General features: G+C 40.1%; 2 protein-coding genes and 1 long non-coding RNA gene across 6 annotated transcripts in view; 2 read left to right on the top strand and 1 right to left on the bottom strand.

Moving 5' to 3' along the window:
* Window positions 1–3,285: 3,285 nt before the first annotated feature.
* On the top strand, window positions 3,286–7,802 carry krt8 (keratin 8). The gene is made up of 8 exons (XM_057041564.1): window positions 3,286–3,781; window positions 4,949–5,157; window positions 5,672–5,732; window positions 5,898–5,993; window positions 6,179–6,343; window positions 6,438–6,563; window positions 6,655–6,919; window positions 7,026–7,802. The coding sequence occupies exons 1-8, from the start codon at window positions 3,398–3,400 to the stop codon at window positions 7,265–7,267; spliced, it is 1,548 nt and encodes a 515-aa protein (XP_056897544.1). The 5' UTR covers window positions 3,286–3,397; the 3' UTR covers window positions 7,268–7,802.
* A 4,048-nt stretch (window positions 7,803–11,850) lies between these two features.
* On the bottom strand, window positions 11,851–14,439 carry LOC130530430 (uncharacterized). The gene is made up of 3 exons (XR_008951837.1): window positions 14,147–14,439; window positions 13,828–14,055; window positions 11,851–13,641 (listed from the first exon to the last, which is right to left on the bottom strand). It is a non-coding gene; the product is annotated as an uncharacterized LOC130530430 (long non-coding RNA).
* Window positions 14,440–15,008: 569 nt separating this feature from the next.
* The window catches only part of LOC130530402 (plexin-B1-like), a 28,194-nt gene continuing 18,446 nt past the window's right edge, over window positions 15,009–24,756 (top strand). For 2 of the 4 annotated variants that reach the window (XR_008951827.1, XR_008951828.1), the window contains exons 1-4: window positions 15,010–15,294; window positions 19,936–20,809; window positions 20,961–21,203; window positions 22,416–22,598. Coding sequence is in view for 1 of the 4 variants with exons in the window: in XM_057041538.1 (XP_056897518.1) it covers window positions 19,946–20,809; window positions 20,961–21,203; window positions 22,416–22,598 (1,290 nt within the window). In the remaining 3 variants the exon portion in view is untranslated. Of the gene's footprint in view, window positions 15,295–19,935; window positions 20,810–20,960; window positions 21,204–22,415; window positions 22,599–24,756 lie in introns of all 4 variants that reach the window. The other 2 variants (XR_008951829.1, XM_057041538.1) reach the window with 2 other exon arrangements.

Genomic DNA, 24,756 nt, shown 5'->3' with positions numbered 1-24,756 from the left:
GCCATTTTCTCTCTTATTCTCCTTATCTTTGGGAAGGGCAAAACCCCTTATAATGTTTGTTTTGGGGGGTTTTCCACACAGCCACACAAGATTTTGCATGCGCAGCTTAATTTTCCAAGCATCTAACCTGTAAATTACGAAACTGCAAAAGTTCTAAGAGCCTTTTAATTTACTTATAATTGAAGTCTGTCAATTAAGGTCATCAGAGAAGTCATGAGCTACAAATGTGTCTAATGTTAAAAAAAAGTACGGTAGTTCGCAAACTATAGCTATAATTTGGGCAGTATAAAAATCATGTAATAGCAATGAGGATAATAATTACATTCACAGAGCCTTTACCAGTCATGTTCATTAGACAGTTTAGATATAAATAAGTTAAAGTTAAAAACCTCAAAAGCTCTTTGGCATTCAGCTTTAACGTGACAATACACTAAACCTGGATTTTTACACTTCTGAAAAATACCTCTTTCTAGTGTCACTTACCCCTTCTTTCCAAAATACTCTGAGCCCAAAGTAACTTCCAATACTTTCAACAAGTACTTTCCAATCCTCATATTTGACCTTTTGGTCATGTTGCAGGAGGATGAATGTGCTTCAAGTATGTCTATAAATGAGTTTTTTACAGGAGGAAATTAAATCTGCAGTGGCGCAAGCAAGTTGAAGTGATTCTACTTATAACTCTGAATCATCCAGTTGACAGTTATGCTGATTCTCCGTTTCCTTCCATTACTATGGTAACCTCACCAACTATTTACATGGTAATGTCATGCTGTATGCATCTGGCAAAGTCATCTTTGCTCTCTGGTCACCCCTACTACTATAGCAACAGGGTGTGGTGAAGGGTGCCGTAGAGGAATAGAGGAAATGGGTGGAGGAAAATACAGCGGATTGTCATACACACATGCACATAAAGTATGTGTTGAAAGAAATGGAACAGATGGATAAAACACATTATCATCCTAACATTAGCCCCACTTTCTCTCTCTCTTTCATGTATACGCACAAACACACACACACACACACACACACACACACACACACACACCACACACACACACACACACACACACAGGTAAGCAGGGTTCTGAATAATGCAGGGGCTTAGTTATGCAGTTTTTATACCTGATGTAATCACTAAAGAACAATTCAATGCCAACTGTAGAGTCTACAATATATGATTGCTGCAACATATAATGATAGTACACATCTAAAAAATGTTATTTATCTTCTATTTATAATTTCCAATATTTCTAAGAGCTGTTTGTGTATTAATGAGGAACTCAATGAGCAGCTGCTGTTGAAAATAGAGTGTAGATTTTTCTCATTTTAGTCAGAACAGGTCTCAGCTTATAACAATGGGCCTTTAAAACAACAAGTTTGGTTAGGGTGATCCAACTGTATCCTGCCAGGAAATTCTCCTGGACACAGTTATTGCTCTCTGAAGTTACTGCACTTTACACAGCGAGATGGTGATTTTCATGAATAAGAGTTTCATATACGGTCGATGATGTGCATACCTTTAAAATATAATAACCATTAATTTCGTGTGGAATGTTTTATCCATACATCCACACAATAGATGTCTTGCAGTCAGGCCACACCTTGAACATTTTTTTGTGTTTTAGCACCTTTGTACAGAGTAAAGGTCCCTCTCAAATCTTTATTTGTCATTTTGTAAAATAACCACTATTGAACAGACTAAATCAGCCTCCCACATAGAGTGCAATTACCCAACAGATACAATATTAACCTCACTCAGCGAATTTGGCACAATGACAGTGACAATCCTTAAATAGTAAAATAGTTACAGACCCTTCGTCTTATTTCTTTTTAGAGTCTGACTGAAACAACTATATATATATATATATAACATACATACATACACACACACACACACATACATATGTATATATGTATATGTATATATATACAGGAACATCTGCACTGAGTATGGACTGGAGGTCCCAGGGTCCAGGTGGGAGACACCCCCAAAAGTGCTAGAGAACAATCAAGCCAAGATCCTGTGGGACGTACAGATCCAGACTGACAAGATGATGGTGGATAAACACGGGAAGACAGTGGTGGTGATAGATGTAGCAATCCCGAGTGATAGCAACATCAGGAATAAAGAAAACGAGAAGCTGGAGAAGTACCAAGGGCTGAAGGAGGAGATGGAGAGAATGTGGGGCATGAAGGCAACAGTGGTCCCAGTGGTGATTGGGACACAAGGGGCAGTAACACCCAAGCTGAGTAGATGGTTCCAACAGATACCAGGAACCACAGCAGAGATCTCTGTCCAGAAGAGTGCAGTCCTAGGAACATCTAAGATCCTGCGCAGAACCCTCAGACTCCCAGGCCTCTGGTCGAGGACCCGAGTCTGAAGGAAGGAAGGAGGCACCGCCCAGGAGGGCGAGGAAGGGATTTATATATATATATATGTATATACTGTATATATAATTCCAGACATTCTGGTTTAGTTTTCTTCTCCTATGCCCTTGCTCTCAAATCAGCAGCAAAAATGATATAGAATCTGGTGATTATATATATCATGTGATTGATTTTGTTGTTCTCATGTGAATTTCAAAATGCAAATTACAAAATTTCATTTGGTGTAGGTGGTATGGTACAATATGACCAGATTTTTATTTCCCCACTCTCTAGGTTACAGACCATGTAATGTAGTTTTAGAAGTTGCCATGACAACGGTGGGGCCCCTGCTGGAATGGAAGAAACAAAAAACAGAAAGCTGAATGAAAGGAAACTGTGAAAAGCATTTAATTTGTGGTGCCATGACTGGTGATTCATTGTGGTAAGTGGCAAGAATGATGCTCCAGAGAATCACAAGGCAAGGATCAATAAAATAATGCTGAAAGCTTTTTAGTAGTGTGTGTGTGTGTTTGTGTTTGTGTGTGTTGTGTGTGTGTGTGGTGTGTGTGTGTAAAAAAAACCAAAAACTGTAATTTCACCCTCAACACTTTTTACCTAACAGACAAACACACAAACCTAACACACAAACAGAAACCAACAAAGCCTATTTTCAAACTGACTAAAACATAGTAACAAGCGCAATCCTCTCTAAATACCAGGGTTTCTCTAACAACATGGAAAAGTTGTTCTGACAGACCAGGCAATGGTTTTGAGGAACTGGACTATGCGTCATAGAAGTGTCATGTTACATTCCTGCCCCTTCTATTAGCCAGCCCACATTTTAGCAGCCAATAGCAATTGAACACATTCTCCTCCCACAGCAACAGGCTTAAAAACTCCTAAAAAAGTTCTTCCCATTCCTGTTTTTCCTGGTCTTTCTCCTCTGCTGGACTGCTTGCTTGTCTTGTCAACGGAAGCAATTGGTCAAATTTAATTCAATTTATACAGAAAAACAATTACAGATTTGAGAATGGCAAGTTACAGGACCACCTCTTACACAGTAAAATCCTCTTCTGCCCCACGGACCTTCAGCAGCAGCTCATACGCTGGACCTAGTATCTCACGCAAGAGCTACAGTGTCCAGAGTTCCTCTGGTGGAGGTAGCAGAGGATTTGGAGGCCTCACAGCAAGCAGTGCCTATGGCCTGGGCTCAAGCATGAGTGGCATGGGAGGAGGCTTTGGAGGCTTTGGAGGCGGCATGGTTTCCCAAGCCCCCATCACTGCAGTGACCGTTAACAGGAGTCTCTTAGCCCCCCTAAATCTTGAGATTGATCCTACCATCCAGGCTGTCCGCACCCAGGAGAAAGACCAAATCAAGAGCCTGAACAACCGATTTGCCTCGTTCATTGACAAGGTGAGTGTTTGTGACTTTCAAACTGCAGCAATAACCTAATAAGGGCTTCATAAAAATTTGCTGTTCAAACATGCAGTTTTTGTTTAGGTTACCCTTTTAAAGTGAAGAAATGTTGATCAACAGAAAAGAGTGATAAGTGTACTGAACAAGACAAAGGGAAGGAGAGTGAGGGAGTGAGAAAATAATGGGTGTGTCATGCCGGAATTTAGAGCTTGCGATAAGGGTTACCTTGGGATCAGACCCCCCTTCAGTTTGGGTGTGGCTCTTTATACATTTCTAGTTTCTCCCACTCCCCCTATTAGACATTGAGCTACAATATAAAAAAAATAAAGACTATTATTCTAACACAACCATCTTGTGCAGAAGTAGAATTATTCAGTCAAGAATTTACTAGCAGCATTTGCTCTGCCCCTAAAACTGAGCACTAGGTTAATAATTTAAGAGACCTTGTGGTATCATATGCTGGCCAGAACCAGTTGACACCCCACATATGCTCCTCCTCTTGATGCAAATACAAAGAAAGTGCTAATAGCTCACATAAATGCAAACTGCATGGCCTTCTGCAGTATCACTTTAGTGGGTGTGTCTGGATCTTGTGTTCTTAGTCCATTTAACAATAGATAAAAAGTGTTTGTCGGTTCTCATATCTACCTTTATTGTCTGTAACATGCACCCCCCACACACATAGACACACACACATTGTTATGTCATCACATCTATCACAGTTAAATATTTATCTTTTCATGTCTCCCTAAAGGTCCACCGTCGTCCAACCCCTCCCACCCCACACAAACTCTTTTACATACACGCACATACAAACACACACAGACACACACTTTTTACCCCTTCCTGGAATTAGTCTTTGTTGCCTGTGAAAGCTGATGGCACAAAAACGCATGAGAAGGGTTAACTACCTTTAGGTCAGCCTTCAAAAAACAGAGCCAGTCTGGAAACACATTGAAGAGCTGCATTCAAATTTTGAATCATAGAATGATTTTGTGGATGTTGAATAAAAAAAGACTTTGATAAAAAGAGACAAGGACTTTACAAATTTGTTAGTCCAAATATAAATGGGGTTAGTCTGTGTAAATATGCTTGATTGTCCTGACAGTCGCAACACTAACAAACAACTTCAAGATGTCTTCTTGCTTTGTTATCTGACTTTAGGTTCGTTTCCTGGAGCAGCAAAACAAGATGCTGGAGACCAAGTGGAACCTGCTTCAGGGACAGACTACCACCCGCTCAAACATTGATGCCATGTTTGAGGCCTACATCACCAATCTGCGCAGACAGTTGGACAGCTTAGGCAATGATAAGATGAAGCTTGAGGCTGACCTGCACAACATGCAGGGTCTAGTGGAGGATTTTAAGAACAAGTGAGTGTAGAAAGGTCCAACAGGGTGCAGATTTTTAGAAACATCATCAAACTGGTATATGTGCATTCCATATGTGTCATTATCCTTACAGCTATCCATTTTCATCACATAAACTCCAGGGATTTACCTCACTGAGAAAGCATGTTTCAGTTACATATGAGTAGGGGTAATATTTTTTATAGATGCAAGGTGTCATCAACAGTCTTCAGCCTTATAAACATGTAAAGCATAGATCCTGACACACTTACACATCTCTTAGATAAACAACTGCATTGATGACACTCATATATGTCAGTCACTTATAGACAAAGGATGCATGTCATTGTGTAGAGAAGAACATGAGGAAAAAAATCTCAACTTCAGCCCCTGGTCAAACAACGGCAAACACAAATTGAGCTAGGATGGACTTATTGCGCCTCCTAGCGTTCATCAGGGTAGAAAATCTTCAGTCCGATATTTCACTCCTGATGAATGTCTCAATAACATCTGTTGGAAAATGTTTTCTTCTTCCCAGGTATGAAGATGAAATCAACAGGCGAACTGAGTGTGAGAATGACTTTGTCCTTATCAAGAAGGTGAATAATATTTCTTAACCTGATTATGAATCAACAAAGCACAATATCCTGTATGAATTAAAAGCACACTATCTTGTGTGCAATTGTTTGTTATAGATGTTATCCATTTGTCAGTTGCAATGTTTCTATTCTAACACAGAAAAACAAATAATTATGTTGTTGCAGGATGTAGATGAGGCCTACATGAATAAGGTTGAGCTGGAGGCCAAGCTTGAGAGTCTGACAGATGAAATCAACTTCCTCAGGTCAATCTATGAGGAGGTATGTTTAAAAAATCAATTCTGGACATTGTTTTATCCTCCCTCACTCCCTACAAAAGCACTTTTTTTCAATAACTTTGAATGTTTTAGTTATTTTCTGAATCACAATCACAGTAAAAATTTTGGGATGGGCAAGAATTGATATATGAGGGACTAAAAATATATCTTTATATTTATTTTGTTCAGGAACTCCGTGAGCTTCAAAGCCAAATCAAAGATACATCAGTCATTGTTGAGATGGACAACAGTCGCAATCTTGACATGGATTCTATTGTGGCTGAAGTCAAAGCTCAGTACGAAGACATTGCTAACCGAACACGTGCTGAGGCTGAGACTTGGTACAAGTCCAAGGTAATTAGTTTTTTTATTAATTTGAAAATATACATGTATGAAACAGTGATATACAGGATTCCCAATATCTCATGTTTTGCTAATTTTTATTTAGTATGAGGAGATGCAAACCTCTGCTACCAGATATGGAGATGACCTGAGGTCTACCAAGACAGAGATCGCTGACCTGAACAGGATGATTCAGAGACTGACTGCTGAAATTGACGCCGTTAAGGGACAGGTGTGAGAAAAAAAAAGCCTCAAAATTCTATCACTATTGTAACCACAGTTGGAACAACTTAATCAAAACAAATGAATAAATCTTTACTCAGCGTGCCAATCTGGAGGCCCAGATTGCCGAGGCAGAAGAGCGGGGTGAACTTGCTGTGAAGGATGCAAAATCCCGCATCAGAGAACTGGAAGAGGCTCTCCAAAGAGCCAAACAGGACATGGCTCGCCAAATTAGGGAATACCAGGACCTGATGAATGTCAAGCTGGCTTTGGACATTGAGATTGCCACCTACAGGAAATTGCTGGAGGGAGAGGAGGACAGGCTGGCAAATGGCATCAAGTCTATCAACATCTCCCAACAGAGCAGTACGTCACCTTTGACCATTTGCTGAACAGTCTCCTCGAATAGATTTTTTTAATATCGATTCTAATTATTTCGCATGTAACAACTGTCTGCCTTTTCCTTCACCAGCAAGTTATGGTGGTCTTTCTATGGACAAGAGTGGCTACTCAAGCAACTACTCCAGTGGATACGGCAGTGGATACGGCAGTGGATACGGCAGTGGATACGGCAGTAGTAGCTTCAGTGGTGGTAGTGGCATCAGTGGCGGTAGCGGGTACAGCACCCAGAGCAAAAAGAATGTGGTTATCAAAATGATTGAAACCAAAGATGGCAGAGTGGTTTCTGAATCCTCTGAAGTAATTGAGGATTAAACAGTTATTAAATGTTAGCATCTATAGGTGACCATTTCATCTGCTGGACATTATATGCTCAGAGTTTCCTCCTCACTATATTAATGAAGTTTGAATCTAAATATTCATCAGCACCTTTGCATTTTAGTAACAATAAATAATGCTAACACATTGAATAAAACACATTAAAGGGACCAAAGAGTTTATGTTCTCTAACTTTACTTAAAAGTAGCAGTTTGACAAAATGAGATAAAGTGGCAATTTTTAAGATTAAATAAAAAATACACTCCCAAAAAAAGATCTGCTTTAAATGAACTCCAGTGTTGTCACAGGACATGAATTTATTACAATAGTGGGTCAGTCTTATTCTTCAGCTAATGTCTTGCCTCATACACAAGATCTTTCAGTAGCTAGTGCATGTGCTCCCTGTGTGTGAGTCCTGTAACTGAAACTGTTGCACCCCCCAGGAGACTGTCCATAAAAAGCTGTTATCCTGGGGTGCTGATTTTTCTTTTGTTTTTGCTACAAAACTAATAAATGTGTTTAATAAAAAAAATGTGTGTTTTAGTTTGAAGCGATAAAAGCATCAATCACATCATCTTCAGTGCTTTAGTTTAATAACATGTTAGATATTAACAGATTACAAAAATCTAGTGTAGAGTGTGTCAAATATGAAGGATTCAGGAAAAAACGTCAATTTGGATCCCTAAATATCCATCACAGAACCTTGGCAACAGCTTAGAATATTAAATAGAAACTTAAAAAAATCAGTTATCTTATTTGAGTACATCTATTTATTTATAACTGTCAGGAAGAATTAGTTTCAAGGGCAATATTTTAAGTATTTTTGACTGGTCAAGTATGAACCTACTTTTGGTAGGTTGCAGCAGTATGTGCAAATTGAGACCGATACACACTTGAATTGTACACTTAATGCCAATGCAAACCAGGGTTGTAGCAATTCTTCTGCTTCATAGTGACATCTGGTGGTGCAAGCATATCATCCCCTACCAAAAAGATTAGATAATATATGCCTTTAAATAAACCTCATAATTGGGATTAAAATCATATTATCACCACAACCATGAAAAAATCTGAATATAAAAAAATATGAAAAAATGGGAGGAAGTAAATAACGGAAATAGAGATAAAAAAAATAACTGTACACAGCACAAAAGGAATATAAACATACCCACATTAATGTATCTACATGTGTACACATATTAAAAAAAAGAAAAGAAAAGCCAATGTGACCTATGTATGTGTTATATACAGAAATAGCACCCGTAACTGAGACTGCGCCTTTTAATACGGTGCGCCTTATGGTTGTGAAAATATGGCATATAAATTTCTTCCTTGCCCTCCTGGGTGGTGCCTCCTTCAGACTTGGGTACTCTACCAGAGGCCTGGGAGTCTGTGGATTCTGCGTAGGATCTTAGCTGCTCCAAGGACTGCACGCTTCTGGACAGAGATATCTGATGTGGTTCCTGGTATCTGTTAGAGCCATCTACTCAGCTTGGATGTTACTGCCCCTAGTGTCCCAATCACTACTGGGACCACTGTTGCCTTCACACCCCACAGTCTCTCTATCTCCTCCTTCAGCCCTTGGTACTTCTCCAGCTTCTCGTGTTCCTTCTTCCTTATGTTGCTATCACTCGGGATTGCTACATCTATCACCACCACTGTCTTCTGGTGTTTATCTACCACCACCTTGTCAGGCTGGTTGGCCACCATCATCATGTCAGTCTGGATCTGGAAGTTCCACAGCATCTTGGCCTGCTTGTTCTCTAGCACATTTGGGGGCGTCTCCCACCTGGACCCTGGGACTGCCAGTCCATACTCAGTGCAGATGTTCACTATGCCCGTCACCTGAATATGCCGCTCCATGTATGCCTTGCCTGCTAACATTTTGCACCCTGCTGTGATATGCTGGACTGCATCAGGGGCTTCTCCACGCAACCTGCACCTTGGGTCTTGGCTGGTATGGTAGACCCTGGTCTCTATTACTCTGGTGTTCATGGCTTGTTCTTTTGCAGCCATGAGTAGTGCCTCTGTGCTGTTTTTCAGTCCGGCCTTTTCCAGCCACTGGTATGTTTTCTCGATATCAGCCACTTCCTCAATTTATAAATGGTACATACCATGCATGGGCTTGTCCTTCCATGATAGCCCTTCAGGTTCCTCCTCCTTGGTGGGCTTTTGTTGCCTGAGGCATTCACTCAGCAGCCAGCCAGTGGGGGCCATCTTCTTGATGTATTCTCGGAGGCTTGTTGTTTCCTCCTGGACAGTAGTTCAAACACTTACTAGTCCTTGGCCCCCTTCCTTTCTCTTCATGTACAGCCTCAGGACGCTGCACTTAGGGTGAAAGCCTCCATGCATGGTGAGAAGCTTCCTTGTCTTGATGTCAGTGGCTTGTTTCTCTTCCAGTGGCCAGGATACTATGCCAGCGGGGTATCTTACTACTGGCAGGGCATAGGTGATAATGGCCTGGATCTTATTCTTACCATTCAGCTGACTTTTCAGGACCTCTGTAGGTGTGGCTGACCTCCTAGCTGCCTCCTTGTGGTTACCATTTGCCTGTAGGATCCCCAGGTATTTGTAACTGTCCTGCACATCTGTAATGTTCCCTTCAGGTAGTTCAACCCCACGACAGCAAGCGGAGCTTGCGACCAAACACAAGTGGACAGAAATGAAAAGACTTCAACCCGCAGACCAGCTGATTGTCAAAACTTGGAACGCGCTTCCCGTCACATACCAAACACTGCAGCATGTGAGTATTGCCGTATTGACCATGTTTGGCTCTACTTATGCATGTGAGCAGTCGTTCTAACATCTAAAACACATCAAGACCAACCTACGATCACATTTAAGGGATGAAGGCCTCAACGCCTGCATGAAGCTTAACCTCACAACGTATCAACCAGACTACAAAGCCATCAGCAAAACCATGCATCACCATAAGTCGCATTAAAGGTAAGAAATATTTGATTTATTTTTGGTTAGCTTCAGTATAACAACATAATTAAAAAGAATGAATTCAGAGGTTTATTATACTGTAAAATTGTTGGTCTTACTTCAAAATTCACGCATTTAGTTGTATTTAGTGTTAAAAAATATTGTATGGCTGTAAGAGATACATTTTAAAATATGTGGCTTTCATGGCTCTCTTAGCCAAAACGTTTCCCGACCCCTGGTGTACACCATTTTGAAGTAGTGTCCAAATGCTTAGTGAGCATCGCTGTACCCTATGTAGTGCACCCATTGTGGGATACATTGGGCCAGATTCACGAAGCGTTCTTACGAACAAATTTGTTCTTAAGTCCCACTTACGAACAGTTTACGAAGATTGTGGCATTCACCAATTTCTTCTTATCCTGGATTTATTCGTAGGTAAGAACAAATCCTACGAACACTCAGGAGTACTCTTGCGCACATTTCAGTGCCGACATGTTGGCATGGTGTTTTCTTCTCTTGTGCAGTTCAATAAAATTCAATATTACAATGATAATTCTGTCATATTTATTTGTTTATTTCCTATTTTTGGTGATTTACGGAGAATTTTAAAATTACGTAAATGTGCCAATGACTTAACATTAATCAACCAAATTGGAAACCATGCCAAAATTGTCTTTTTATTTGATTTTATCTTGATTTATTTTATTAGGGGATCGAGGATATGCCCTGGCTCCCTGGTTGTTGACACCACTGACCAACCCTCAGACTCCACAGGAGATTTTATTCAATCAGATGCATGCGCGCAGTCGCTCCACCATTGAACGCACCATCGGCATGTTAAAGGGGCGCTGGATGTGTTTAGACACAGAGCCACAACCCCGTGAGGATGTGCGTCCTGACGCAATGATGGGGCCAGACTGCAGGCACGCGGTTCACGTTCGAGCGCGATTAATTGCCCGTTTGTGAATAAAATGCATTATTGTCACAATCCGAGCACAGCTTTTACACGTTTATTTTTTTTTACATTCTTATTTTTTTACATTCTCGTTGATTTCTTTAAGCGTGTTGGCTATAGTCATCAGGGTTGAGGCAATTTTATCAAGCGTGTTAGCCATCCTTTCTTGATTGTTCAACACGGCGTCAGAAATCAGGCGTGGAGAGGCAAGCTTTGGGCATTTCGCTTTGGGCATTTTGCTGCTTTTTGCTCTGTCGACAGGGTCCTGCTGCAGTTCCTTTTATGGGCATTAGTGGGCGGTGACTTATGCTAATCGTATGTTAATTAGACTCACCTGGCACGCCCTTCAACTTACGAACAGATGGCATTCATCAATCTAAGAACACAGCTGCGAACAATTCTGGGGCTTACGAACGCGTTGATGAATCCGACGTAGGGTTTTCTTAAAAAACTTCTTAATAACAACTTAAGAAAGAATCTAAGAAGATTCTTAAGAACATATTGGTGAATCTGGCCCACAGTTTTGGCATGGTTTCCAATTTGGTTGATTAATGTTAAGTCATTGGCACATTTACGTAATTTAAAAATTCTCCGTAAATCACCAAAAATAGGAAATAAATAAATAAATATGACAGAATTATCATTGTAATATTGAATTTTATTGAACTGCACAAGAGAAGAAAACACAACCAAATGTGCGTAAGAGTACTCCTGAGTGTTCGTAGGATTTGTTCTTACCTACGCATAAATCCAGGATAAGAAGAAATTGGTGAATGCCACAATCTTCGTAAAATGTTCGTAAGTGGGACTTAAGAACAAATTTGTTAGTAAGAACGTTTCGTGAATCTGGCCCAATGTTTCTGACAGGGGAAGTGACAGCTGAAATCTTTCGGACAGCTTTTTGTAACCTTCCCCTAAACCAGGGGTGGGCAAACATTTTGATTCGTGGGCCACAATGGGTTCTAACATTTGACAAAGGGGCCGGACCAGGAGCAGATGGATGGATGGAGTGCTTTGGTAACCTCACCTCATTGGAGAAAAAATACACATCTTGGGATATGGAGAAAACATGTGCTTTAATTTCAAATGAAAATGAAGAAAATGTGCCTTTTTAAAAAAAAATAAAATTAATAACCATTTCTATTTTAAAGCACTGAAAGTTCTGTTATCCTTCAGGATATCACCATCACTCTCCTCCTGACTGTCTTTTTTCTAGTGGGAAAACACCAGAATTGCAGTGAAAATTTAACATTAACAAGGTTTATTCATTTAATTTTTCAAGTTTGGCGGGCCGGATTAAAACGTTTAACGGGCCGCATGTGGCCCCCGGGCCTTAGTTTGCCCATGCCTGCCCTAAACCATAATGCTGGATAATCTTGGTTTTGAGATTATCAGAAAGTTGTTTTGAGGCTCCCATGTTGCAGCTCTTCAGAGGAGAGTCAAACAGAATGAGAACTGGCATTTGGCCACCTTAAATACCTTTTGTCATTATTTTATGCACCTGTCAATTAAGTTTAAGGCTTAACGAGCTCACCAAACCAACTTTGTGTGTCCAATTAGGTTGTTCCCACATTTTTACACAGCCTATTTTTTACATTTGATTTAATTTCATACAATTGCATACTATGAATACTTAAAATCTGTGTTTTGAAATCAAGCTAACACTTGGCTCTTATGGGCAAATGAAGGACATGCCACCAAGATAATTTTGTGTGAAGTCAGAGTCCATTATTACACAACCTCAGAGGGGGTGCCCAAACTTTCTCATACCACTGTAGAGATTTAGGATCTTGGGTCAGAAATGGGTGGAAAACCACGGCTGGAGGCCCACCAAAAAAACACGAAGATTTAGCAGAGGACCCAAAAGACTTACTGTAATAAAAATAGCTGCTCATACAGGAGATAAAACGCTCCATGGAATTGGTAACGAAGGAGCAGATAGATCAGCCAAACAGGCTACAGGTCTGAATGTAGCAAATATTATACCTCTTGTAGAAGTAGCAGGAGAGAAAACCCAAGAAATAAGACCCCTCTCAATACATGAGTGGGGCATTGCGCAAGTGACCTCTTCAAAAGACGATAAAGAGTTATGGAGCCAGCATGGATCATCTGTAACTTCTATTGAGATAACAACAGGGGGTGAACAGGTCTATCTATGGCAGAACAAAGATGGACTAGTGGTGGTACCCGAGAGGTACCTGATGGACATGTGCCAAGAAGCACACAGTCCTGCACATGTAGGGATCGATGTCATGAACAGACTCTGTAGAAATTTCTGGCATCCCAAGCTGCAAACTGTTTTGACAAATGTTGCACTGAAATGCAGGATCTGCACACAGTACAATTCCCGGCCTGGTGTGCAACTTCCCCCAGGACTATTTCCAGTTGCTAAAACAACAGGAAAATAAATCCTAATGGATTTCACAGACATGGGAGACCAGGTAAGGGGTAAACGCCATCTACTGGTAATAGTGGACGTCTACTCTAGCTCTACTCTGGACGTCTATCCTATTGCAAAAGAGGATGCGGAGGCAGTGATTAAAGCATTGATCAACTCCTACATTCCAAATCATGGGTTCTCAATACGCATCAGATCAGATCAGTGGGCCCACTTTAAAAACAAACACCTGGAAAAAGTTGAAAAAATGATGAGTCTCAAACACAGCTATGGGACGGTTTATCACCCCCAGTCCCAAAGGAAAGTTGAGAGAATGAACCAAAACATTAAAAACAAATTGGCTAAAACAATGGCTACAACAGGCCTAAATTGGATAGATGCCCTGCCACTGGTATTAATGATAATCAGGTACTCGGTGAACAGGATGACAGGGTTCACTCTCTTTGAGCTCCAACATGGACGTCCTTTCCCAAGACCCTGGGGCGCTGTGGGACCACCAACGTCCTGCAACACAAAGGTAATGTACAAAATCCTTAATCACCTCTCTACCAGTCTATCTCTGTAGTCCCCACTCCCTGCGGAAGAGAGACCGGACCTGATCACTGAAAAAGAGCTCCTCCTGAAAGCCCTCAGGCGTAAGTGGCAGAAGCCTCGTTGGACTGGTCCCTTCAATGTCGTCGCTTGGACCAACACTGCCGTCTGATTAGCGGGCAAACTTGGAAATTCAAACAACGGGCTGAAGAAACTACAATGGATTTTTTTAAAAATCTAAGTTGCAGCGTCATAAAACTAACCAGGGTTAAACTTTCATTCATTCACTGTTTCAATATTTTTTTTTGTTTGAATCTTTGAAAGGATCAGAAAATCATTATCTGAGATATGTGTAAAACAACCAAGGAATTCGAATCCCAATTGTTCAGCCAGCTGTGTTTCACAAAGCTTCATTCAACATCGACATGTGTCAAGTGTGCAAAGACGGAGCAGAGAGTACTATTTTCAAAATAAAACTAATAATTGAACTGCAAAAAAACAAACCCAAACCACTACATCGTTATCTTATACATTACACATTAATACACTACATTATTATTGTTACCATTATATGATCGTTAAAGCTTTGCATGCAAGTAAAACTTAATTTATACAGCAAGTCTCTTTCAGAATGGATAACGGGGGTAAATTGTTCAGTGGTTTTCAAGAGTGAGTTTAACCAATATAAAACTCAACATCAATAGGTTAAGGGGGAAAATATTTCTGTTTCGAATACATTTTCCCAAATGAATACCAATGATGTCGTTGATTAAAATCTAAACTGCAATTGTTCAATAGATCTAGGAGAGAAATAAAATCAGATACCACTTAAAATCTTAATGTCTTTTGCCTAGTTTCGTCAAAGTCCGTTTGAAGTTGTGTCACGTTGGACTTTTACTTTATAGGCAAGATCAGAGACTTCCCCTTCTGCTTGTCTCCGGCTGGGTGTTTTGAGGGTCCTGAGTAAAGCGTTTCTACCTCCCGGTGTTGCTCCTGTTCCTCCTTTGCATAATAGAATAACACCCTCCTGGAATCCAGACTTTGTTTTGATGTTTAATACAAAAACGTGCTTAACGTTGCATTTTTTTTTTATTATTATTGAGGAACGGAGAAAGAACCCTAAAGTGTAGCTCCTGTCTGTAAGCGTGGGTGAGACAATGCTTTTGGTCAACAGCATGGGCAGCTGATTTTTCTACTTTACTAATCCAAAAGGTAAGTTAAATTAATATCTAATAGAAATAATACTTTTCACTCAAACACATTGCCCCCAAAGCCACTGAAAATCTTGTTAAAGAAACAGGGCGTTTCAGTAAATCGTATGATTCATGCCTTTGAATTTTACAATGAATCATTTAGTTGTTTTTCTTAAATTGTCAATTGTGATTTTTATTGCGCGCAACATCCATGATTATGCTTTTTAGACTGTATTTCTTTTCTCATCTGAATATGTGTTTGACAACTTATCGACAAGAAAACACCAAGCTAATAGGTTTGTGTTGAATTTTACATGGTTTTAATGTGGTTGTCTGGCTAGAAGTAGCTATGACTGTTCAGTGTCTGATGCTTAGAGATTTTCAGCTGTTCACCCTCTGGCCCTTCTCAGTCCACCCTGTGTATCACATTGGTTTACAGTTTGGAAAAAAAAGGATCCGTTTTGCAAGTGCTTTATTATTTTAAAAAAGGGTTGATTTTCATGTTTTTAAAACCCACTCATGTTACAACCCCAACTGATCCTACAGTGTCATAGTATCCAGATATTTCTAAATACATGACCATCTGTTCTGCTTTCTGAGGGTCTGACTCATATCACATTACTATTGCTCTGAGATAGATGAACCAAATGTTTGCATGCAGTGCAAGGGCCATTTATATGGCCCCTTTATCTGTGAATCAAGTTGAAAAATGAACTAACCAAATGATATCTCACAAAGCATGGTTTTCCCCTTATTTCACTGTTAACTGTTAGAACTCTGACCCTGCATTTTAATAGCAAGAATTTGTCAGTCTAAAATAACATTGCATTACATTTGTGCATTCTTAACAGTTAAATAACCCTGTCAACTCAAACTAGAATTAGCTAGGACAAGTTAACATTAAGAAATTTAATTTGTAAATAAACATTATAACTATCATGGATACAATAGAGTGTACAAAACTGTGATTTCTGTGATTCAAGGATTTTTTTCTTTTTAGCCGACTCTTCTGGACCTTTACCTAAAAGGCCTTGTTTTAATAGCCACCTCTCCTCTCCATAGACTTCTAGTTTCTCCTGTGCTACACCTTTGCTGCTAAAACAACATGAACTTCAATTTGAGTGTAGGATAATGTGGCACAATGTCTTCTATGTCAATTTAGCAAAGGTATCTGCAAATTTTTTTGTCAGTAGTTTCTGAATGATGAATGAAAGGTGCAAAATTAAAAGAAAAAAGGGGGGTGCAGACAATGAATTACACCGCAGCACTAATCAGATAAAAGCAAAGACTTGAGCACAATTTGTTATAGACTGAGGTATTCATTTGGATATTTTTAATGCATCACTTGTGATGCAACATTTGCAAACATAATTGTACAAAATCTTATAGACTTGAGTTTACTAAATGTTTCTGATTATGGTTACATAACATGCAACCCAATTATTATTAATTACGAGTAATTCCTGCATGTTGCAGTCTTTCTTACACTATATTTCATTACTGATGAAGCTAAAGCATAAAAAAACAAAGAAACAAAAGCAAAACAAATTTTCAATTCTTCCTTAATCAGTGAAAGAAGGGGCATAAGCATTTTCTGATAGCTATACTAAAAACACCACACTCAGCAAATATGATATATACAGATAATTTCAATTGCTCTTTTTTTGGATATACACAGACTTCTAAACTTCTAGTCCAGTAATCAATTACTAATTCCAGTTTTACTAAGGATTATTTTGAGGTTTAAAGCTATAGCTTAAAAAAAAACCACACCATACTTTCTGTTATGATATCATTCATTAGAGTGGGTGCTTGTGTGCATGTGTGTGTGTGTGTGTGTGTGTGTGATGTGCAAAGGAAAAGTTGGCTGTTAGGGGGTAAATCAGAAGCTAGACAACCATTCATAATTTCTAATGAATGAAAACCATACTGTATATCCGGGGTTGCCTTACTGTAGGTGAAAGGCATCACAGATCACTCAGTTTTTGCAGCCGTACCAGTCAGACAAATGATTGTAGTAGTGTTAGAAATAGAAAATTGCGGTGGGGATATTTTATGAAACTCTGGGGTACTGGCTCGAAGAATGTTATTAGTGAAAGGTTTGCAAAGGGTTATGAGGCTCAAACCAATTCATTCATAAATAATACAGTTCACTAACTCTACATATGTTCATTAGTACAAGTAATACTACTAGGTTTGGTGGCTTATTGTGATTCTTTCCATCATCTACTGTGTCAGTCTATAACAGAATAAAATATTAGCCATAGTGTTTCCCAGAGAAGATAAATGATAGTTTTCAAAAAATGTGCTGACTTAAAAAGAGAAAAGAACAGTTTCTCTGACCTCGCCTTAGCAATGGGAGAGGGTACAGACAACAAACATTGAGACTAGCTGAAAATGCCGATTGGCTAGTGTAACTACACTTCCAGGTTTTATTCATTGCACCCAGGTGTGTCAACAAAACAACAAAGGATGACAAAGACCTTTCACAGGCTTTTGAGTGCTGTGAAAGCCAAGTCAACAGTGTCTGAAGTCAACATGTGGCAGTACAAGTTGTAGATAATGTATGCAAACTGGGCACACTGTTACTGTATGTCTAGCTGGAAACTCTTACATCTCTGACACACAATGCACCTAGTGCATCCTTCACTGGGCAAATGCCCAGATGAAATTCAGGACAAAACGTGCCAATAGGGTTGCGATTCTAAGGTTGTGGTAACACACAGCTTTCTCTACAACTGGAACTGCATATAGCCAAATTCTGCACACACAAGAAAAAAAGGGCAGAATCAAAACCCAGCCTGGAACAATTAATGCAAGTAATACAGGAATATACATGCCAATAAAATATATTAAAAATAATTGTGTCATTGAGAGACTTAAACATATCATCCTACTTTAATAATAATGGATGTTATAACGTACATTTCTGGCATTGTATTGTTTCGGGTTCTGTTTTTCTTTTTACATTTATTTGAACCTAATGTTTTCCATTGTTTTTCTATTGTATGCATGCAAATCCAAGTATATAATGTAAAACAGTAAAGGAATAATTCCTGAAGAATTTGTCTAAAGATGTTTGTTGAAAATAAATTTTGTGTTAGCACATAATGTGACTGTGTATGTCTTAAATTTCTGATAATAGTGGATGATGTGGAGGTCACTGGTGGCACATATAGGTGGAGAGCTGGAGACAGCTTAGCCAGTAACCATTAACTATTCATTTGCAAAGTTCATAATAAGATCACTTAATGCAACCCAGGCTAGCAATATTGCCATCTTCCCTACAATGCCTGAAAAGCTGCAAATTTCAAAATTACAACCCTTTGACAGTGTCAAAATGACCCAGGATGACCTGCTATTTTTCTGCATTGTGAAAGGGGCTCAAGACAGTGGACAGGCCAGCAATGTACGGTTTACAGACGGTCACACTAAGATAAAAGAAGCAGAGATGAAGATGATTTGGTTCTCTTTAGGAACAATACTGATGGATCGGGTAGGGAATGACTATGTCAGGTGGAGAGTGCATGTTAGACATTTTGCAGAATAAGCCTGCAGATTAATGAATGTATTGGAGAGGGAGAGAAGGCATGAAGTTTGTCGGTGCAAGAAACGAGTATTCAGACAATAGAGTTAAATAGAGATGGGGACAGCCAGAAGTAGTAGTTGTAGTTGCCATAGCAGTAGTTGTTTTGTATTTAACTATTCAATTAATTGATTAATTTATTAATGGACCTTTGCATATCTACACCTTAACAACCTTAAACAAGATGTTTGGGGTCTGTCATGTTTTGCACTAGAGATGGTTTTGGTTGTGAAACCTGAACATATCCAGTAATTTGCAAAAAAAAAAGGAAAAAAATCTCAGAGATGGGCCATCATTCGTGGAAAAATGATGATTATTCGATTAAACCTATAGTGCCCTGTAGATTGGTTAGCTGTGGAAAAAAAGGATATTTACATTTTAAAAGAACATAAGCAAGAATCAATAAATGCAAGTCTGTTATTCAATAAATGAATGTTGGTTGTCAGGCTGGACCCTGCAGCATGCCTGAACACCTGGTAATTCTGGCTAAAGGGTTTTCTACCTCTTCTGTCCACTTTGAAGATGAAAAGAACCAGTATTCACGAAAAAAGTGCATGTTTGGGAAGTAGCTTTTATACTGTGTCCGTTCAGCAAAGCCCTTTGATGGGTAAGCTGTGAAAGGGACTTTATTCCCTCCACCAGTAGACAGAGAGTCTTTTTAGCATACCAGTGAAACCAAGAGAGACCTTCTCTGTCTACATGTGAACTGAGGGTAGAGAGCTAGCCATTGACTATCAACATTGACGGAAATGGGAAATGGGCCAAACTCCTATATGTACCGTTCATAATATAAGCACTTTCAATGATCTATGAAGGGTCAGCTAATGTGGTATATCTTGCACTGAAACAAGGCATGTGAAAAAGATTTATTGGGAAGTGAGCTTATTTATTTATTTTTTTCAGTGCATGTAGAAAATATTCCTGTTTTTAAAGAGATACCTACTCTCCTGTTTCAGGGTATAATGTGATTATGCCAGAACATGACGAAACAAGACACTGCTGATGTGTGCTGATGTGATGTGTGTGTGTGTTTGTGTATACGTATTGCCTAACCATCTTCTCTCTTTTCCTCAGGACATTTGCCATGCTACATAGGAAGGCTCAAATCTCAACCCTGTTCTTACACCTCATCTTCATCATCTTTGGCACGATTTATAGTCATTCCTATCCTAGTTTTTCATGTAATGACACTGAATTTCAGCATTTGGTGCTCCACCCAGATCCCTCTATGGGGACTGTCTATCTTGGAGCCAGAGATCGCTTGTTCCAGCTGGATGCATCAGAGGGATTACATCTCAAGCAAGAGGAAAGCACAGGCCCAGTGAGTGACAGCAAAGACTGTCTTCCCCCAGTGACTGAGGTTAACTGTCCCCAAGCCAGGAAAACTAGTAATTACAATAAATTATTGCTTGTTGATCCTAACGCATTGGAACTGATCACTTGTGGAAGTATCCACCAAGGCACTTGCCAGAAACGGAGTCTAACATCAATTAAAAAAATTATTTTCTCAACCGAACGGCCTGTAGATACACAATATGTTGCAGCAAATGATCCAATGGTGTCAACAGTGGGCCTGGTGGTGAAGCTAAACTGTTGTGAAAAGACAGTGATGTATGTAGGCAGGGGCTATACAGCCAGTCACCCCCCCATATCCACCCGTCATCTTTCTTCAGAACCCATCTTTTCCTATGAGGAGACAGCCAAATTGGCTGTTACTGGGCGCCTATCTGAGTACGATCACCATTTTGTGATGGCATTTACACGGCACGCAAATGTGTACTTCTTGTTTTACCGGCGTGACATCAAGACACCATTGAGGGAATACCGTACCTATGCTGCCAGATTGTGTCTAAACGACACTTCCTACTATTCCTATGTGGAAGTTCCTCTTGTTTGCCAATCCCCTTCAACGTCTTCCAGCTCATACAACTTTCTTCAGGCTGCCCAGGTACCAGGCTCCCCTAAAGTTTAATCACATCTGTCATGTCCTTTTGAATACAAGCCTTATAATATGAAGTGTCAATCTAACTGAAATTATATCTCGGGACTTTTGACAAGGTTACACTGATGTTGGCTGTTTTTCACTCTCTTCATGCCAGGTAGGACAGGGTTCAGGCAGAGAAATGGACAATCTCCTGGGAGTCTTCTCCAGTAATCCCGTCTCAGCAAACAAGAATCCACTTGATTCCTCAGCTCTTTGCATTTACCCACTAGATGAGCTTGACCAACACTTTGACTCCACACGTGACCTTTGTTACAGCAAAGGTGGACACGTGCGGGGGAAAGGAGAGGTGGCCTACATAGAATATGAGGTCAAGTCCAGCTGTGCTAACCTGCCATTGGTAAGGATGTAATGACTGGAGATTGTTGGTGAAATATTTTCATCATTTTATTGTCATTTTCTTTTTACACTAAGGGCCACTTACACGACAATAAAAATTACCGAAAATGGAGAGGTTTGTTTGCGTTTAATGCATTTAGTTTACATGAGGACAGTGCCCAGAGTGCCTTAATCTGCATACTTTTGAAACTGATCTACAGAGTGAAAAGGTTTGCAAATATTGACACAAAAATGTGTCCCTTTGTAAACATGCCACATGTGGCTCTCATGCACACACTTGTAACACTGCTGTTTCGCTACAAACTTACACAGCCAACTACTGCCCTGGTACCCTCGCTACTGTGTTTTCAGTCGTTATCGTAGATCCTTGTGAATGCGCATTGCGCACTATTGGAAAACCTTTCTTTTTGAAGCTGTCGACTCACTCAAGGGTGTGCCCTGCCATGTGTAACTGGGACAGGCTCCACCCTCCCACGTGACCCTGAAAGGGATACAGCATTCAGAAAAAAGAAGAGAACTGTTATCTTCTTCCTTTTTTCTGAGATACACAGTCATGAAGTTATACCATATTTCCTTTCTTTTTGCATGTATATGTTCCACATGCATACATAGTAAATCTTAGTCACTCAATCAATCAATTTTTATTTAAATAGCGTCTTTTACAATCAAAATTGTTTCTAGGCACTTTACAGAATCCCAGGGCTTAACCCCAGATAAGCAACAGTGGCAAGGAAAAACTCCCCTTTAACAGGAAGAAACCTTGAGCAGGACCAGGCTCATGTAGGGGGACCCTCCTGCTGATGGCCGGCTGGGTAGAGAGAGAGGAGAAGGGGGAGGACAGGTAGAGGATAGAATAGGTAGGAGAGGAGGGGAGAAGAGAGGAGAGCACAGGAGAAGAGAGGAGAGGAGAGAAAACGAGGGGAGATGAGGGGAGACGAGAGCAGAGGTAGAAGAGAGAATAGGCACACATAGTCCATACTATGTGTGCCTATTGGCTAGTACATACAGAAATACATTATATTTAGTAAAGTAGGTTGCCGGTAGTAGTGCTTAATTGCTTTGCTGCTACTTAATGACCTCAGACAATGAAGGGTATCTTCTCAAAACCACCAACATAAGAAAACAGAGTTTGAGAGACTAAACATACAGTGGGACAGAAAAAAAATTAAAAAGGGGATACTTATTTAATGACTAACATAGTTTTCTTTTGCAGAATACTGTAAAAGCCTATCCTTGTGGTTCTGACCACACTCCCAGTCCAATGGCAAGTAGAAAACCCCAAGAAGCTAAAGCTGTTTTGGAAATTTTCTCTCATCATCTTACTGCTGTGGCTGTCAGCGTAAGAAAAGGACACAGTATTGCCTTCCTTGGAGATACAAAGGGGACACTCCACAAGGTATTTCATCCCATACCCATCCATTGGTACGGTTGACATTTATTATATAAATACATTTTACACAGAAAGTAACCATTTCTTTAAATTCAGATTAATATGGAAATTATGGCATACAGCTAAAGTATATGAAGTGTCTCAGAAAATCAGAATTTTCTAATTACAAATCTTTTTAAAAAAAGGAAATAGGGTGTAATTTCTAACTAGCTATTTATCTCAAACCACCTGCAGAAGGTTCTTGAGCTTTTAAGTGGTCTTTTAGTCTTGACCAATAGGCTTAAAGCTCATGGGGAAGAGTGCTGACTTGATTGATGTCCAGAAGATGATTATTGGCTGCCTGCACAAGCACAGGAAGACACAAATGGTCATTGGTAGAGACGCTGGCTGCTCTGAGTGCTATTATCAGTCACATTAATACAAAGTTAAATGGCAGGAAGAAAAGTGGTAGAAATATTACACAAGCAAGGGCTCTTTGGCTAGAAAACACACCTGTGATAAACACAAAAGACAATCTTTAGAATACTGTCAAAAGTAAAATATAAGACACTGGACCCAAAAACATGCTATGACCAAACAACTTTAAAGGTCTGTAGACCACTATAAGAATTCCAGGTTAACACCTCAGAAATACCACAGAATGATCACCTCCATGCCGTACCACATTACTATAGAATCGATGCAAGTGAAGCTGAGACCAAGAATTAATTGCTGTAAATATTGTGACTTTTCAGTCGTCAAACACTTGTGCTTTAAATGTATTTTCTCAAGAATTTTGCTCAGACAATATAATAGGAATACATTATGATCCAGATTCCAACAACCACATAATGTATTATGTGCAAAAAGGCAAATATATTAGTGGAATATTAGTCAGTGTTTTTTTTAAACATATCAGTCCATGTCTAATGAATCTTTTTTTAAATAAATTACTGAAATAAATTAACTTTTTAATGTTATTCTAATTTATTCATACATAATGTTATTGACTGCCAGTGCAGAGAAGCCTGAAGAGAGAAACTTGAACAATGTGGTCCCTCTTACAAGTGCCTGTGACTTTCCATATATCCTGTCTGCACCACAAATATTGAGTGACCGACAGTATGTGTCCTTGCCCACTTGATGTGTTTCTGGAGCACTGTGGAGAATATATTCCAGGTTGCGATGGTCCGTCCACACGATGAATGGCAGCGCAGCACCCTCCAACCAGTGCTGCCATTCCTCCAATGCCAGTTTGACAGCGAGCAGCTCCTGATTCCCCACGTCGTAAGAACGCGCACGGGTGCAGCTTCTGGTCCTCTTGAGTCCTCTGTGACAGCACTGCTCCCACACCCGTGTCGGTGGCATCAACTTCGACCACAAACTGGCGACTGGGGTCTGGCAGTTGCAGGATGGGGGCAGTCGCGAACCGCCTCTTGAGCTCTCGGAATGTCCACCTCTGGGGTCCAAGCAAACCCCTTCTTGGTGCTAGTAAGCGACGTGAGTGGGCCTGCTGCGGAGCTATAATTTAGAATGAAGCGCCGGTAGAGATTAACGAACCCCAGGAATCGCTGCAGCTTCTTGCTGGACTCGGGGCGCGTCCAGTCCACGACCGCCGAGACCTTTCCTGGGTCCATCTGGATGTTCCCTGGCGCAATGATGAATCTGAGGAAGGACACAGACGGGGCGTGGAACTGGCACTTCTCAGCTTTTACAAACAGCTGATTGTCCAGTAGCCGCTGCAGTACTGCCCGCACATGCTGCACGTGTTCTTTGAGTCAACCTACAAAAGCCCTACCGTCTACTGGGGCTATCTTGCGTCACTTTCGGCCCTGTAGGAGACACCCTGATGTAGGACACTCTGTGATACATTCTCATCAGCTTGTTTTTGCTTCATTTTATGAATACATTTTGGGTTTATGCTTTTGAACACTAACTACCACTAACTACACTGAAAATCACACCTTCAATTTCTTTTATCATCACTATCTGACATTCACTTTTAACAAATTCCTTACCCACCCCTCCTTCCAGATTTATTATGATACTCCATTTATATAAGGTACTCCATTTATTATGGTGTAAATGGTAGGAATCCCATTTACACAATAATGGAACTGTTTGGAAGCTTCTAGCCTTGTTTCCTTTCCACCTGTTCACCTGGCTACACAGCATATCTGTCTTC

This window comes from Takifugu flavidus, chromosome 8 (assembly GCF_003711565.1).
Source record: "Takifugu flavidus isolate HTHZ2018 chromosome 8, ASM371156v2, whole genome shotgun sequence".
Taxonomy (NCBI): domain Eukaryota; kingdom Metazoa; phylum Chordata; class Actinopteri; order Tetraodontiformes; family Tetraodontidae; genus Takifugu; species Takifugu flavidus.
This window is presented reverse-complemented; position numbering and strand designations above follow the sequence as displayed.

Bases quoted from the DNA above. Each gene is read 5' to 3' on its own strand.
- krt8 (XM_057041564.1), top strand. From the start codon at position 3,398: ATGGCAAGTTACAGGACCACCTCTTACACAGTAAAATCCTCTTCTGCC. The intron at 5,733-5,897 runs GTGAATAATATT...ATGTTGTTGCAG, and splicing joins ACTTTGTCCTTATCAAGAAG to GATGTAGATGAGGCCTACAT. The intron at 6,344-6,437 runs GTAATTAGTTTT...ATTTTTATTTAG, and splicing joins AGACTTGGTACAAGTCCAAG to TATGAGGAGATGCAAACCTC.